At 41.6% G+C, this 18023-nt stretch overlaps 1 protein-coding gene across 20 annotated transcripts in view; it reads right to left on the bottom strand.

Annotated features, from left to right (window-relative positions):
* AFDN (afadin, adherens junction formation factor) overlaps positions 1-18023 on the bottom strand; it is a 111060-nt gene that overhangs the window by 67800 nt on the left and 25237 nt on the right. For 11 of the 20 annotated variants that reach the window (XM_070733859.1, XM_070733873.1, XM_070733863.1 and 8 more), the window contains exons 3-8: positions 8898-9013; positions 5299-5459; positions 4266-4426; positions 3751-3908; positions 2810-2921; positions 2229-2396 (exon numbers count right to left, since the gene is read on the bottom strand). In XM_070733859.1, the coding sequence (XP_070589960.1) occupies positions 2229-2396; positions 2810-2921; positions 3751-3908; positions 4266-4426; positions 5299-5459; positions 8898-9013 (876 nt within the window). The remainder of the gene's footprint in view (positions 1-2228; positions 2397-2809; positions 2922-3750; positions 3909-4265; positions 4427-5298; positions 5460-8897; positions 9014-18023) is intronic. The other 9 variants (XM_070733860.1, XM_070733865.1, XM_070733867.1 and 6 more) reach the window with 3 other exon arrangements.

Raw genomic sequence — 18023 nt, 5'->3', positions numbered from 1 at the left:
GTACTGTAGACACCTTCCCTGACATACAGAGAAACAATATATTTTATTTGGTTTGATTACATTATTTTAATTTAAAAAGGAGCATACTGCAGAAATAAATTATTAAAGCCTCCTGAATAATCTTTATTTCAAATGAATTTTTTCATATAACATATACCATACCCAAATTATTTGGAAGTACAATAAGTCGGGAGAGAAAAAAGAAGAAAGTAAAACTAGAGAGCCTGATTGAAAAGTAGAGTAGTGATCAGGAGTAGCATCATCACATTGTCTTCTGGTAAAAGGATGGTTTATAACTGACCATAGTTATCACTGCCAGCTGTTTAGTGGGAATTGTATAACATACTGAGCATTTTAAATGTCACCTAGTGATAAAAGTCTCTTGATGTAAGCTGACAATTTGTGACTGGCAAATTTGTAGCTAGCCCCAGGTGAATTTACTGATGAAAAACATCCAATCCCATTACCATTCATGATGTCACAAAGTTTTTAAAATAATACTGATCATTCCCATATGCACAGCAATCCCCAATCTTTCTTGCCACATGGACTGGCAGTGGTAGCTGAGGGAAGGGATGGGATGGTTTTGCACACGCAACCTATAGCTCTTACACATGTGCAAATGAAGCTTGCCATTGCCCTTTGCTTGTGCAGCCTGGTTCCCAATAGGCAGTAGACTGGTCTGTGGATCAGGGGTTGGGGACCCCTGAATGCAGTACTGCAGATTACTTCTGCTGACTGCCAGCTGCCTGAATTTGGCAAGTCCAATCTCACCAGGCTTAAGGTTGACTCAGCCTTCCATTCTTCCGAGATGGATAAAATGAGATTTTTGGGGGCAATACGCTGACTCTGTAAACCACTTAGAAAGGGCTGTAAAGCACCATGAAGCAGTACATAAGTTTAAATGTCATTGCTATAGCATCAATAATCTTTAAAACTATGCACCATTATAAATTTAATACTTTATAAAACAATCATTCTGTACTTTTGTTATTAAAATTTAGGGTTCCAAAGACCACATCATTCATATAGAATCTCTCAGGCGCTTTCCCTTTTTAGCCCCTGCCCTTATCCTCTTAAAATTAATATCCTTATTTTTAATAGGTTCTGCCACATTTCTGCTGTAACCATGTCAAATATGCCTGGACACTCAAAGGAGAATTGTTCTTTAAAATCATCTTTCATCAAAACAAGTATTTCAATAAATCAAGACACTGTACTTGCTCCACTTTATTTAGAAGTCATGTTCTTATAGTGATCATGCACAAATAAGCGAGTACAATTGATTATTAATTAGCACACTATAAAAGCAGGAATTTAGAAGTATAGAAGTGACATGCGGCTCTAATGTTGCAAAGGAAATAATATTTCAAGTAGCACCTTATGAAACAATGACTAAAATATAAAGATGGGTGACTGCATCTGAAAGCAATGTTCTATTCCACAATGATCCATGTGAAACATAAACATAAAATAATGGGGGGGAGGGGTATAAAACTGGTTACTTTTACAAAGGAGAATTCTTGTACAACCAATCTTAGAAATAGCTATTTTTCAATCTGATGATAATCTTTGAAAGTATTTAGATTAGGCACAAAATATTTGACTAGACAGCTAGAGCAGTGTTTCCCAACCTTGGCCACTTGAAGGTATCTGGACTCCATGCGAATGCTGGCTGGGGAATTCTGGGAGTTGAAGTCCAGATACCTTCAAGTGGACAAGGTTGGGAAACACTGAGCTAGAGCATAAAACTGTAAAATAAATGCATACATATAGCTCTCCAAAGCATGCCTTCTGTCCTTCAAATCATTTTTGGACCGCAAGCTCATTTTGTAGGCACTAAAGATGCTTCCTACCAAGGCATGGACATGCTGGATCATGGGATGATCTCCAGTAAGAGCAGTGGACTGGCCACTAAAATTAATGACATTATTTTACTATTGCTATACTTCAGAAACACAAAGATTATAGACTGAATATGTATAACAATTTTTATTCTGGTTCTGTGTAGATATAGTTTATCTAAAATATTTAACATTATACAAAAAAGCTCCAATGGCTTTCTATGGCTAACCCCCCAAAACACAAATAATATCCTTTTTCATTTCTATAAGGGTATGCAAATCACATATATACACCCCAGACTGGAACTGCCAGAAATTGTCAAGAGTAATTCTGAAAGTCTATCACTCAAAACACAAATAACATTTTAATAACATAATTCTTACCTGGACTTAGTTCAACCAGGTAAGGTAGTTTCTCAGGTGGAAGAGAAGAGCCATAACCAGACCTATCCATTCTTTCCTTTCCTTTTAATAGTTTTACATCAATTTGCTTCTTCAGCTTCTTTGGGACATAATCAGGTGGCCGTCTTTTTAACTGAAAGACTAATATTCCTAAAATACAGAATCACAAACAGATAATTTGAATGTGATCTAAAAAAACCTGAAGCATACATTAATTACACTAAATGGCCAACGGCAGTCATATTATCTCATTACAAAGTTACAAAATTAAAATTAATTCTCTATCACATGCAGTTTCATTACAAAATCCAATTCCATTCAGATGTACTACCAATTTTTATTAAGTGGTACATAATGGACCTACACAAACTTCATTATACAGTCCTTCTCATTTTTAAGCCACTTAGGGATTGTTTGACTGTTCAAACATTTCAATTCAGATTCAGGTGCTTCAAGAAAGTCTTTTGTTATTTATTCAAAAATCTGGGCACAAATTTGTTTACAACTCACTAATGTTACTGTGTCACTAAGTTACCTTATTTACTTTAAAAAACTAAAGTTACCTTTATCACTTGGCCATTCCCTGAATATTTGAAGTGGACACTCGTCATCATCAAGGATAGATTCTTTAGCACCACTATCATCAGAATGTTGAGCACCAGGAGGAAGCATGACCTAAAGAAAAAACAGAGTATAAGTAACATAGAAAATTTCCATATTATTTATAATACTATCATGCTTCAATCTTCAACCTTATTCTTCAGTTTAATTTGCTACTCAAGGACAACATTTTAAGCATAACTCTTATTTTCCAGTTTCAGTATTACAAAGTAGAATAGGGAGAACAGATATAATATGGCTGAAGTATGAACATTGTGTCTTTGATTGTTTTAGCTTTGCCTCCCCAATCAGTAGACAGTTGAAAATTAGCTCTTTCTAATAATCCAAGGTCAGGGCACTATGCATCTTTTTACTAAATAAAACAGAATGATAAGATGCTTCTTCCTACCTATATATCTGATGCTTAAAGCAAAATTCATTGATTTAGGATCATCTGAGAAAGATATAACATTGTGAGAGGGTGAAAGAGGCACAAAGATGGAGAAAGCAAAGGAATTACTTTTTTGTTAAGTATAAATGTGTTTGTACAAATCCTTAATGTCTTATTTATTTTTATGTTTATTCCATTGTATTGCTTTATTAAACTTGCTCTGGGAGTCAGATAAATTAAAGCAAAGAAAAACAAATAATTTAAGTAATTTAACTAGTCCAGAGTAACTCTTATTTTAAATTACTACTTGACTACTAATAGCCAAATCAAATCAGAGAGATAAAACATTTACTGTGTTAACACTGTGCATTGGCTAAGAAATAAAAGTGTTCTCTTGTCAGTAATAATGTAAAATAGCAGATATAAAACTCAAATGAGATAGCATTGAAAGACTGCAAATGTTCAGAGAAAGTTAATCAGTTTGACACTATTTTCTTTCATTAATTTACTCACACGAGCAATACAATAATCCTTGGGATTTTCCTTTTCTAGGCTGTACTTCTCCAGGGCCTCAATAACTGCAAAATCTGCAGTATCTGTAGTAGACAGTAGGATTGTCTTGTATGGTATATTTGGTTTCAAACTATCTGCATAAATTCTTAGTGTTCCACCTAAAAATAAATTATTAATTAAAGTTATATGTACCAATATACAATTTATTTCATAAATTTCATGGAATTCCCAATAATAATTTCAAAATGAAAGATCTTTCTCAAAATACAATGACTATTTTACAAAACACCATGCTTTCATTAATAATTATAACAAACATAATTATAAACCTCTCATTTTCCAAGGGCAAACTTAGTATTTTCAAAAGATAGCTTTTTAGCAATATTGCACACTGTTGTTCTCTGATTGAAAAAAAGCTTCATTTGTCAAGGAAAATGTCTGGTTTTGTACACTCTTTCTAGATATACAACCTTCAAACATCAAATAAATTACTTGTTCTTAATCTAAACTTCCACCTGAATCTGGCCTGCCATCAGAACTCCGAAATTCTTGCATTCTTTTTTCTAGCTTCTGTTGTCTCCGCCGTTTCATTACAACTTCTGGATTGGATATTGTTCGAGTGAAACTGGTCTCAGGCATATCTTTGTAGACTTCTGCTGCAAGACGAGAATTTTCACTGGCAAAAAAAAATTCAAGAATTATTCAAAACATGCAAGTACATATTAGTTTTCCTTTAAAAAGTAATATAAAACATACACTTTGTATACTGAAATGTCTGTGTGTGTTATATTACATACATACATACATACATACACATACATACATACATACATACATACATACATGTAATATTCACATTAATATAAACATTAATGTGAAGCCAACAGCTCAAGGGCTGTGTATGTACCTCTTACTTAAAGTACTTATCCACTGGCCAGATAAACAGTGATTTATTGTAGTTATTAATGGACAAAATCAGTTATCTGCACCCCAAACCATCTTATCATCTCATCAACCAGTTTCTACAACATTATAATTTTTGGTGACAAATAATTATAGGATCCTAGCAATATAAAATAGGTCATTATGAGTTCAGAGGAAACCTGTTTGCTTTCCATTTCCCCCAAAAATTCTGCTTAAAGTAATTCAAAGAATATTGAGGGATGAGGAAGCATGTGATGTTGTTGTTTTGCATATTTTGTATATGCACTTATAATTCTTAGTTTCTGGTTACATATTAAAAGAATTAGAAGTAAGGGTAGTCCTCAACTTACAATCATTTGTTTAGTGATCATTTGAAGTTACAACATCATTTGAAGTGACAAAAATAACTTATGACAGTTCTTCTTTACACTTTACAACTGTTGTAGCATCCCCATGATCATGTGATCAAAATTCTAATGCTTGGCAAGTGTATTTATGAATGGAAGTGTTGTTCTGCACATAAAAAACCTTTTATTGATAAGTTACGTAGTAAGAACCAATAAGTAAAGCAATTTTTAAAAACATATTTTAACAATCCCTGTAATTTTATGATTCGAGACTCACATATCATCTCCATGAAATGGCCCATGATTGTCTAAAGTTTGTTGCTGTGCTTCTTTTTCTCGCCTCTTTTTTTCTTTTTTTTCTTTCTTTGACAAGGTCCGCTTAAAGTTTTGGATCACTCCTTCTTTTTCTTGTTTTTCAGGGCCATTGCTCTGAGCCTTCTGAAACATGTCAATTTTATTAGTAATTTGATACATTTACATTATTTTCTAAAGCAACACCATTCAATTTTAAGTATCAATGGTGATAATTGTAATTTATGCATTTGGCAAAAAATAAGCAAAATTATCTCAATATTTGACCAAGACGATTAACACAGAATGATCACAATTCATTTACAATGCTGAACCAAAGTTTATTCCTATGTGGATACAGTTCAGTGTGTCTTCAAAATGACAACTTTTACACTGTCTAGAGCAGGGGTGGGCAATTAATTTTGCAATAGGGTCGCATGAGAAATTGGGATGGTTTTAGAGGGCCGGACTAATATAATTAACTCAGTTCTACCCAATACTGTATATTATTGGGTAGAAATGAGTTAATTATATTATTATTATAAATTATAATTATATTATGTATTATGTATCTAATTATATATTATATCTTGAAAACCTGGTTCTTATCTAGAAAAGTTGGACCGACCTCCGCAGGCCGGTCACAGACAGCAGGCGGGCCACATCTGGCCCTCGGGCTGCATCTGGCCCAGGTCTGGTCTAGAGAGTGGCTATTTTTACTTTGACGGAATTCACTTCAGTGTCCTCTTTAAATTCTCATTTAAAAGAAGTTCTGATGATTTTAACAAACCAATTTCATTATTCTTCACCTAGAATTGATTTCAAACCAGAATTCTTGATCTGAGTGGAGTTTCTGTCAAAGTTAAATTATCAACGGGGTATAAAGTAAAGGTTTCCATTGTCTTGTAATGTCCAACTCTAGAGGGGAATGCTTATCTCTGTTTTTAAGCCAAGGGAGCTAGCCTGAAGCACACAGAACACTGTCACCTTCCCACCAAAGTGGCAACTATTTATCTACTTGCATTTGCATGCTTTCAAACTGCTAGGTTGGCAGGAGGTGGGGCAAGAATGGGAGCTCACCCTGTCATGATCACGTCTCAAACCTGGATTGTCAGTTTTCCAACTAACAAACTTAGTATCTTTAACCATTGAGCTATTGTGCCCCTCAGAGAATGTACATAAGCCTAATAAAGGAAGTCCTCAACTTACAACCACAATTGAGCCCAAAATGTCTGTTGCTAAGCAAGACATTTGTTTAGTAATTTTTTTCTCCATTTTATGAAGGGTTTTTTTGCCAGAGTTGTTAAGTGAGTGACTGCATTTATTAAGCTAGTAACACAGTTGTTAAGTGAATCTAGCTTCTCCATTGACTTTGCAGGTCAGAAGGTCACAAAAGAGGATCACATGACCCCAGGACATTGCAACCATCATAAATATGAACCAGTTGCCAAGCATCTGAATTTTGTTCACTGACCATGGGGATGCTGCAATGGACATAAATATGAAAAATGGTCACAACTCACTTTTTTTCAGTGCCACTTTCACTTTGAGCGGTAACTAAACAACTGTTGTAAGTTGAAAACTACCTTTATTTTGGTTCAGTTTATTCTGATTTGCCAGCCTATTAGTAAAACATAGTTCAGTATTACATGCAAAATGTAGATGACAACATTCACAGATCCAAACTGAGTATGTTATAGCCAAAGAAGTTGTTTTATGACACATACATTTTAACTAGCTGATACCTGTAGGGGAAGAAACTGGATTTTTAAAATAGAATTTTATTACAAAATTCCAATTCATAAGATATAATTCAGAAGTACATTGTTTATCAAGGTAATTAGCAGAATATAGGAATTAGTTAGCTTATTGTCCATTAAAAATGTAGTTTCCCCATATTCAACAAACAGAAAAATAACTGTTCCTATAGTAATGTGAATGTGCCAAATTGATAAACATTAGACTAGTTAGGTATATAAAAATAAGACATATCACAATAGATATAATTACTCCATGATAATCATAATCCAGCCAAACATATCTGAAAATTTAAAAGTTTACTAATAAATAAATGTATTTTGTTTATAATGTATTAAAACTATTTTTAATTTTTATTACATGAATCCATTAGCTGTTTTTGGTTATAATTTATTTCTTATTGCAAATAATACAAAGTAATATACATACATCTACCTATGTAATGGACAGAAGATATAAGATTGAGGAATAGAAGGAAGAAACACAACTAAAATGTCAGATAAAAGAACTCTAAATCCTCTATAGTTCTCATTAAGATAAAAGGATGGATCAAGGAAGCATATCCATGTTTTCAAGATGTTACTATAGCCTTATAATAAAAACAGTTTTAGCATTTATAAATGTGGCTTCCTATTATGGTCAACCTTCAATGGCTAGCATTGCAACGATGAAAATTATTTCCTTAACTGAGTTTTAAGCATTATCACTAGTCCTAGAATTCCTTTCTTGAGCTGAAATCAGAAGTGGTATTTAGCCGTTTTGCACCTGTTCTGGCTAACTGGCAGAAAAAATTTGGTGCGAGTCATCGAGTAGCAGCCTCTGCCTGGCCATGGCCCAGTTGCCGCTCAGTCACCCAGCCAACCCAGTTACCGCTTGCTTGCGCCACCCAGCCGCTCAATACTCGCTATATATATGTTGCCATTGCTTCGTCACACGGACTATCTTATCACTTTGAGAGTCACCTTGCCTGCTCAGCTAACCAAAGATAAGCAATGTGTGCTGGCCGCTTGCCCCTTTACCTTGGCTCGGGGGGGGGGGGGCAGGGCTCAGGGATGTACTATTCCAAGGACCCAGAGCAGCAACCCGCCTCAGCTGGAGAATGTGTCATTTCTCGGCTCTGGCCACCCACTTACTATCCACTTCAACCAGGTCAGGGAATGCACCATGAATGCCATGAATCATGGCAATGCATCACATTTAAGGGAGAGCGGGTGGTGAGCGGGCAGAGGCTCAGGGTAATGGGTGATGTTAAGGAAAAATATGGTATTAATTCAAAATGTTTTCCTACTGGGTTGTGGGCATGTCTTGGGAGGGTACTAATGTGACTGAATGGATGTGGCCAATTAGGTGTCACTCACAGCAAGGTGCTGCCCCTCAGTCTCATGACCCCCCACCAAACCACTCCCAGAGAACCGCTAGTGAAATAATTTGAATCCCACCACTGGCTGAAATATAATGATCCTCTGAAGCGCTGAAAGCAGCATTCGAAGGATGTTGATTTTTAAGCAAGAAATGAATTGGACTTACATGGACATTTAGTATTTTGTCACACACATAAATGTAAGATTTGTAATCATTGACCACTTTCACCTATCCACAGAACTATTTAACATTTTCATTTAAAAAAAAATTACCAGTATTTGAATCAGCATTAACTGCCTAATTTGAAAAGTTAAGCTAATGTAAACTAAATGAAATGGAAATCACACATTCTGCCTAGTACAACTGTGCCAATATGCATAAAACTACCTGTATTTTTATAAACTCAGAAAACTCAGATATATAGCTCAAACATATATGTATATGGAAAATATTGCTTCTTTCTACCTTTGAATGGAGTGCATCATTTTCATTCTTAAGCACAAATCTTCCTTCACGATCATCTTTGTTCCAATTTAATTGTACAACTAGAGGCTTCTCATCTATATCCAATCTTCTTTCTTCTTCAAAATAAGAGAAAAAAAGACCAAGATCAAACACTGCAGAACGTTGACAATTAAGTCTATGGAGAGGGGCGGCATACAAATTTAATAAATAATAAATAATAATAACATAGCAGCCAAGAAATGACAAAGCAAACACATTTAGTTAATAGATTGCTCTTATATCATAATGGAAGACTATCAAGTTTTTCAGTTTATCAAAATGAATAAACTGCCAGTAATTGAAATTTGAACCAACCATTTCTCACCTAACACATTTATCAGGTGTTTTAGGACTACAATTTCCAAAACTTCCATGCAGCACAATTTTTGGATTACAATTCCAGGAGTGTACTCTTAGTACAATATAAATTTCTCATTTAAAAAAATGTTGCTTTGAACATTAAAAGTCTGTCCATGGGCTTCAAAAGTAAAATTGTAGTTGTCCAAAAACCAAACATGTAATGAAATATATCAGCCTCTACATATACAATTTAAAGTTTCTTCAATAAATTGGGGGGGAGGCATCACTCCTTTTTAACTTACTAGCTTTTTTTTAGTATAACCTTAAGAAAAATCTCTCTCTTTGACAACATGTTAATACTATTAAGTGGATCATTTTGTTTTTAGTCATTCATCTATTAAAAAGTAAGTAATGAAATATAAACAGATCAGATTTAATAAGGACAAGATTTAAAATTAAGAATACAAATTGAAGTTTCTAAAAGGTTTTTAAGCTATAAAATGGGCTATAAAATGGGCTTGTTCTAAACCTAGCTGATACAACTATGTAAACTTCAATTTACTAATTATTACTCAAGTAACTACTGCAGTAAAACATTTATTGATTAATATTTGAAAGATCTTCCTAAACCAATCATGAATTAAATCATCAGCTTCATTATCAGTATTTAATAGTGTCAGAGATCACATAATATCTCACTGTCCTCAGGAAAAATATATACAGTATATGTATGAGTCAGGAGGTTACAGTATGGACAGTCTATGAATGGCAAAGTAAAAAAACAAGGCTTATATTCTCCTCTTATTTATTCAACCCATATCATGAATATATATTAAATAAAGCTTGATTGGAAAAAGGGAGGTGTGAAATGCTACTGGTTCCGGCTGGTTCCGGCATGCCAGTGGTAGCCGCCGATGGTTCACTGAATGGATACTGATGGTTGGCTGGCCTTTCCCCCAAACCGGTCCTCCAGTCGCTCACCCTGCCCTGCTCAGTCTCTATTCTGCAGCTTGCCTGCCCTAAAGAACTGCACCCAGATCTGCCTGCCAAGTAAGCCTGCAAAGTCATGTTCTCCGTACTGAAGGAGCGGGTCCAGCAGTCACATGGGGTTGCTCATGTCCAATCCGGTGGAACTGAGCCTAGTATTAAAAAAGCTTGCCGGATCCGCCCCTTCCCCAGAATTCGCTCAGTTCGCATATCCTGCGGTTGTATTGTGATAGCTCGTTCAACATTCGTTCAACATTCTAACACCTTCCCTTCGATCTTTTCCTTCAAAAATAGTAAGACTGTTTATCCTTATTTGTTTTACTTGCACTAATAGCGCCAGCCGTTTGCGGCTCGGTTTTTTTCCCTTGGAGAAGTTGCGGTTTCGTTTTCCCCCGGCGGTTTTGCCGTGTACGATCCCCGCGGCCGCTTGTGGATTCTTTTAATCCTTTGGCCTGGAGGTTCTAGTGCAAGTATTAATTGATTGCCTTATTGATTCTTTATTGCATATATATTAAAGGGCTTAAAAAAATACCTCCTGCGGAGTGAGACGGCTTTCTAGTCTCCTGGACTTAGTCGATCGCTTCCCCTTTAAGGCATATTCGGAGCGATTTTTCGGCGCGAAGGCCTTCGCGCCCTTTTTAAATCTAGGCCTCTCGTGTTGGCCTCCTGCCAGCCGCGTAGGCCTCAGTCCACCGCGTGGATCCCGGAGCGGGCCTTGGGGGTCCCAGGCTAAATTCTCCACCGGCTAAGCCTCCAACCAGAGTGCCTTGGTTTACTTAATTGAAAAGTTTAGGGAGGCTGGCCCCGCTGGATTTGGGGGCACGAACTCTGGGTTTGCCCAGATTGTCCTCACGTCTCAGCAGCTTCGAGGCCTCGAAGCAGGATCCATTCCTCTTGGGAAGTCCTTAAAATTCTTCTCCTTTTCTATTCAGTTATTGGCTCAGCCTTGTCTTCTGTTAATTATCAGACTATGGCTTCCTTTCCCAAGAGAGGCACAACTAAAGGTCCCAGAGAGGCCAGGCCTACAGGCGATGAGATTACTAGTATCCCCCAGGCCTCTTCCTCCTCTTCTCCTGGGGCCCGCCCCTCGACTAAGGTCACCAGGGCCGAGAAGAGAAGGGACCTAGCCCTACAAAGAATCCATGACAAATCAGCAAAACGTTTAAAAGTGCAGGCCCAAGTACTCAGTAGTCAAGACCCCCCAGAGGCTTCTAGTCTACCTCCTTCTGGGGTCCCTGTGTTATCTCTGGATGAGCCTAACCTAGACAGACCCCAACCTAACCTATGGGGCATAGGGCCAGAGGAACCAGATATTATTGAAGATTCCCCCCAGCCAGGATCCTCCCAGGCCTTTAGGGATTCTTCTGCCATTCCTGCTGATATTTCTAATTTACCTCCTGAGTTCCAATCTATTTTTGCTGTGTTGTCTAAGGCCATTGATGCCAAACTCTCTTCCATCAATGAGCTTCCCTTACCTCCTCCTCCTTCTCGTCCCTCCCGCCCCTTGGGTTCTTCCCCAGCGGTTAGGGCTCCTATTCAGGATGATTCAGATTCCTCTCAGGACGAATATGAGGATATGGAGGATGATGAGGACCCTTTCCAAGGGCTATCAGATGATGAGGAATCCCAAATAAAGGTTCCTTCTCCAATTACCATTTTCCCTTCTCAATTATTCAAATCTCTCCTCCTCAAAGCTAGGATTTCTACGGGATTAGCGGCCCAGGAGAAACAAGCCTCCACTTCCACTGATCCCCCGGAGGAGAATTTACCTTATTTCACTGAGGAACAGGAGGATAACGAGGTAATTCCTATGCCTAAATTGTTTAAAGATGCCTTACTCAAACAGTGGGATTTCCCAGCCTCTAGTCTTAATCCCTCCACTAAAGACAGGAAGTTGTACAAACTTTCCTCTTCCTATGAAGAGCTTCTATCCTTTCCCAAACCGGATGAACCTGTCAAGATCCTTCATTCGGCAGCGGCTGTGCCGGGAGAGGCGGAGGAAGTCCTCCGCCCAGAGGACAAGCGCATTGAACAAATGCTCAAAAGAGGATTCACGGCAGATTCCTGGGCCATTAAAAGTTCTGCAGCAGCCTCCTTTTTCTCCAGAGCCATGCTGCTGTGGCTTCGCCAACTTCAACAGCATATTCCTCCCGATGACTTGAGAGGTCAACAAGACTTCAACAAAGTTTTTGCAGCTGCCCAGTACGTGGCTGATGCCACCTTGCAATCTACCAGATTTTCTGCTAAGTCTATTGCAGCTTCTACAACGGCAAGGAGACTCCTATGGATTCGCCCTTGGCAAGCGGGAGTACGCCAGAAGTGGCAGTTATCCCAGGGACCCTTAAAGCGCGACCTTCTTTTCGGTGATCTTCTGGATCCACTCCTCACGGAAACCACGGATAAGAAGAAAGTTTTGGGTCCAACCACAAAAAAGGCTACCAAAACGCAGTCCTTTCGTCGCCCGGGGCGCCAGCAAGATCAAGCGGCTTCCTATCAGAGATCTCCAGGTCAGTATTCCCCCCGCTTTCGTTCCCAAAGTAGGAACTCCAGGGGTAGAGGTTTTCGCTTCCAAAGGGGAGCTTCTTCTAACAGGGCCTCAAAAAAACCTAGATGGTAATCCTTCCTCTATTCCCATAGGGGGTCGCCTAGCTCATTTCGCCTCAAATTGGCGTCTCACCTCCAAGGACCCCTGGGTCATTGACACTGTTCAAACTGGCCTTCTTTTAGAATTTATTTCTCCTCCCCCCAAACGTTTTATTTCCTGCCCTTCTCCCAGGTCATCCTCAGATTGTAACCGTATGGAGGAGGCCATTTCTCATCTATTGTCCATAAGAGCCATTCAACCGGTTCCTTCCGGTCAGAAGGGCCTAGGTTTTTACTCCATTTTATTTATGGTTCCAAAATCCTCCGGAGGTTGGAGAGCTATTTTGGATTTAAAGAAACTAAACCTATTCATCAAATATAGGAAGTTTAAAATGCACTCCTTATCTTCTATTTTGGCCGCCATTCACTCCGGAGATTTCATGGTCTCCTTAGACCTCACTGAGGCCTACCTTCACATTCCTATAGCCAAATGCCACAGGAAGTTTTTACGTTTTTCCTTTCAAGGCAGGCATTTCCAGTATAGGGCGATGCCATTTGGCCTTTCCTCGGCCCCTCGGGTCTTTACAAAACTCTTGGGGTCCCTGGCGGCCTATATCCGGGCGTCTCCCATTCACATTTTATGTTATCTTGATGATATTTTGATTCATGGGAACTCCCTAGAGAAAGTGAAAACAGACCTTTCTGTCACCATGTCAGTCCTTCAGGACCATGGTTTTTCCATCAACTTTGAAAAAAGTCACCTCCAACCTTCCACATCCATTTCTCACCTGGGTTCCATTATCAATTCAGAATCTTCCCAGGTTTTTCTCTCTCCCGAGAGAAAACTCAGTATAGGGGAGTTAATTTCTAACATTTTATCTAATTCTTCAGTATCCATAGTAACTCTGTCTTCCCTTTTGGGGAAGATGGTGTCATGCATAGGCATCATTCCCTGGGCTCGCCTTCATGCTAGGGAACTCCAGTGGCTCCTATTACCCTTTCAGAGATCGGGGCACAGCAACTCAAATCGGCGCATTGTCATCCCACCAAGTGTTCGCAGATCCTTCAAGTGGTGGAAGTCTCCGGCCATGGACAAAGGATCCCCGTTCAGATGCCCGGATCAATTTGTCATCACCACAGATGCCAGTCTATCGGGATGGGGCGCCCACGCCCAGGGGATGATAGCCCAGGGCACGTGGTCCCCGGAGGAAGCTTCCAGGCCAATCAATTGGCTAGAGTTAAGAGCCGTTTCCCTGGCTCTGAAGCATTTCTCTCCTCGCATTCCCAACCGGCACGTTCTCGTTCTCACCGACAACATTGCCACAAAAAGCCATATCTGCAGACAGGGGGGCACGAGATCCAAAGCTCTCATGAGGGAGGCCCTCAAGTTAGGCCTTTGGGCGGAAAAACATCTTCGGTCGCTCCTAGCCGACCACATCTCGGGGAGCCTCAACGTCCAGGCGGACTGGCTATCTCGAGCAACGATAGACCCAGGAGAGTGGAACCTCCATCAGGACCTGTTCCATCAAATCAGCCTCAGATTCGGCCTACCAGTCCTGGATCTCTTCGCGACCAATGCGAACGCCCAACTCCCTCGCTTCTTTTCCAGATTTCCATCCCCGGGAGCGGAAGCAATCAATGCCCTCCGGAGTCCATGGCCTCCAGGCCTACTCTACGCATTTCCTCCAATTCCAATTCTCCCGGACGTGATTCACAAGGTTCTCACCGAGAGGGCCCGAGTAATCTTAATCGCCCCTCATTGGCCCCGCCGGCCCTGGTTCGCGGATCTCCAACAGCTGTCCGTCCAGGACCCTTGGCGACTCCCCGTTTCGGGGGATATGCTGCGGCAGGGGGCCTCATTCCATCCAGACCCGGAGTGGTTCCACCTCACCGCCTGGCTGTTATCAGGAGAGACTTAGAACTGCGTGGTCATGACCCCGAGTCAGTGGAGGTCATTTTAAAGGCCAGAAGGGGTTCGACCAATCGAATCTACGACCACACGTGGTCCAAGTTTCACCAGTGGTGTCTACAGGAAGGTCTCTCCCCTCTGTGCATCCCCATACACAGAATTATTTCCTTCCTTATGCAAGGCTTCCATAAAGGACTTTCCACCAGCACCCTCCGGCGTCATCTGGCAGCCATTTCATCTGTCCTAGGGGGTCCCCGCAGACAGCCTCTCCGATCCTTCCCTGAAGTTCAGGAATTCCTCAAGGGCATAGCCAACCTCAGACCTTCCAAGGTCCACAGGTATCCATCCTGGGATTTGCCACGGGTTCTCCATTCCCTCACGCAGGCACCATACGAACCCCTAAAATCGGCGTCCCTCAGGTACCTATCCTTTAAGGTAGCATTCCTGGTGGCTATTACCTCTGCCCGACGCATTTCGGAGCTGGCTGCCCTCTCAATCAGGCAGGACCTTTGTCAATTCCATCAGGACAAGGTAGTCTTGCGACTGGACCCCACCTTCTTACCCAAGGTCAGTTCCATGTTCCACAGATCTCAGGATATTGTCCTACCTTCTTTCTGCCTCCAACGAGACCATCCCTTGGCAATTAGATGGCACACCCTGGATCTCATCAGAGCGCTGAGAATCTATATCCAACGCACAGGACCCTTTCGGAGGTCAGAAGCACTTTTCATAGCCTATCATCCCAGAGTCATGGGGGCCAAAGTGTCTTCAACAGTAATAGGCCGTTGGATCAGAGGGACTATATCTAAGGCCTATGAGTCGGCCTCCCTCTCAGTTCCAAGGAACATCACAGCGCATTCCACCAGGAGCGCAGCCACCTCGGCCGCTTGGGCGACTCAAGCCCCGTTGGAGGAGGTCTGCAAAGCAGCCACTTGGGCCTCGCCAAATTCCTTCATCAGGCACTACAAGATTGATTCTTACGCTTCAGCGGACGCTGCCTTCGGCAGAAGGGTACTCCAATCCGTTATCTCACACGATAGCAATCTAATCCCACCCTAGGGACCATCTATTGGGTATGTCCCATGTGACTGCTGGACCCGCTCCTTCAGTACGGAGAATAGGCGTTGATTGCTTACCTGAACGCCTCTTCTCGTACGGTGAGCGGGTACAGCAGTCACTTCCCGCCCTTGTATGTGTCTTCTTCACCTTTCTATAATCCTTTTTCCTCTAACAATAAGAGTTGAACACTACAGAGCTTCACAACTGAGCCTAGTCTATGGATTCGCGAATTCTGGGGAAGGGGCGGATCCGGCAAGCTTTTTTAATACTAGGCTCAGTTCCACCGGATTGGACATGAGCAACCCCATGTGACTGCTGTACCCGCTCACCGTACGAGAAGAGGCGTTCAGGTAAGCAATCAACGCCTAGTCTATCTAACTGACGCTTTGCCCCCCCCCCACCATTGTACCAGCCTGCCTTCCCTACTCCATTCCCCACGGGCCATATGGAAATATGTCAGGGCAGCAGGGAAGGGAGATAGCAGCCTACTCTATTTCCCACAGCCCAAACATGCTTTCCTGCCTTCTACACAGACTTCCAGGTGTAGAAGGCCACGTGGAAGACAGAAAAGCATGTCAAGGCAGGCCAGCTGCAAGGAAGGGAGCTAGCAGCCTTCACAGCAGTCCACCATGTCTGCTTGCCTTCCAAGGTCAGTGTCCAACCCAGCCCAGCCAGTGGGTGGGCGGCCGGCCCTTGGTTGAAGCGCAGCTGCTGCTCTGGGTCTAAGAGGGGTGGCTGACAGGCTAGCCAGTCACCACATTCTTTGCCCTCTTTTCAGGTCAAAAAGCTGCGGACACTTTAGGGAGAGGGATCACTGCCAAGCACTTTCTCTCCTGGCGAGGTAAGGGGGAGACTTTGGAAACAGGCGGCCTTGGAGGAGATGGAAGGGGCTTTGTTTGAGTGTGGGGCATGCACGCTTGTGTGTCCCATTCTCACTTGGTCAAGCGAGCCACGCATGGATGGCTGCAGGGAATCTCTTTGTGTTCAGTTCTCTCATCTGCCAGACGATGCCTGAGAGTGGAGGTGGGGGGTTGCATTGGAAGCACCCCCTGCCCCTAAAGGACCTTCTTTCCTATCAACTTTCAACTCCTTAAAGTAGATTTCAGAGATGAGGCATGGGGACATCTGGATTCTGTGCTTAGATTTTGCACCTATTGTGGAGTGGAAGTGTGTGTGTGTGTGTGTGTGTGTGTGTGTCTGTGTGTGTCTAAAAACCTCACAATTTCCAACCTCGCTTTTTTCCTTGTTGATCCATTCCAGTGTTCAACTCTGATTCCAGATGGGTAAAGGGGCCATTTGGTGGTCGCTTTCTTTTCCTTTCTGAGTGCCACGTCTAATTGTTCAGTTCAGGCTTTTATATATTTTTACTTTTGCATCCAGCTTGCTCAAATGGATCATGTAATGCAGCTAAATAGCTACATCATTCCTCTGTCTCTCTCCCATCTCCTTTCTTTTCCTTTTTCCCTCATTCTTCTCTTCCACAAACACGTGGGAGTTCAGGCCTGCCCATCTGCCCTGCTGCAAGGTAGATGAGTGGGTGGGTGAGTGGCTGGGAGGGGAGAATGACTGACAGCTGGCCGAGTGGGTGGAGAGCTCTGCTGTGCCAACTGCCTATGAGTGGCGTGGCGACAGCGTCTTGTTGAGAAAGCACCTGAGGTACCGCTTGCAGCAGCCTTCCGAAGCCACACCTCTCTCCGCATTATTGTTTTGAGGCTTGGTTGGGGAATCAGTCCTTCTTGCTAGAAGCCTAGGACCATAAATGGAATGGTGTCCCCAGGCTGCTGCACATACCAGCCCATTATAGGAACTCCCCAGCGGGGTGCATTTCTGGGATGGCGGAGAGCCCAGGCAAGCTCTGCCCACCCCACTGCCACCACTGGGCACATCTGTGGAGAACTGCCCAGGAAGGGCTCCATCTTTGTGCCAGACCACGTGTGTGTATGTGTGAGAAAGAGAGGCAGGGGAAGGAGAAAAAAAGAGGAAGAGAAAAAAAAGGAAGGAAGGGAAAGAGGGGGAGGAGAGGAAACTTATGACCTCAATTGAGTCCAAAATTTTGGTTGTTAGGCAAGTTTCACCATATTTTACAAATTGACAACACCCATGTTACCACTTGACCACCAAGCATGCCCAATGAGTCACCTGACCACCAAGCCATGGCCACCTGAAGCCACACCCACCTGACCTCTAAGCCATGCCCCAAAATAAGCCAAGCTCACAGAACCGGCAGGGAAATTTTTTAGATTTCACCA

The sequence above is a fragment of the Erythrolamprus reginae genome, chromosome 1 (assembly GCF_031021105.1).
Source record: "Erythrolamprus reginae isolate rEryReg1 chromosome 1, rEryReg1.hap1, whole genome shotgun sequence".
NCBI lineage: Eukaryota > Metazoa > Chordata > Lepidosauria > Squamata > Dipsadidae > Erythrolamprus > Erythrolamprus reginae.
This window is presented reverse-complemented; position numbering and strand designations above follow the sequence as displayed.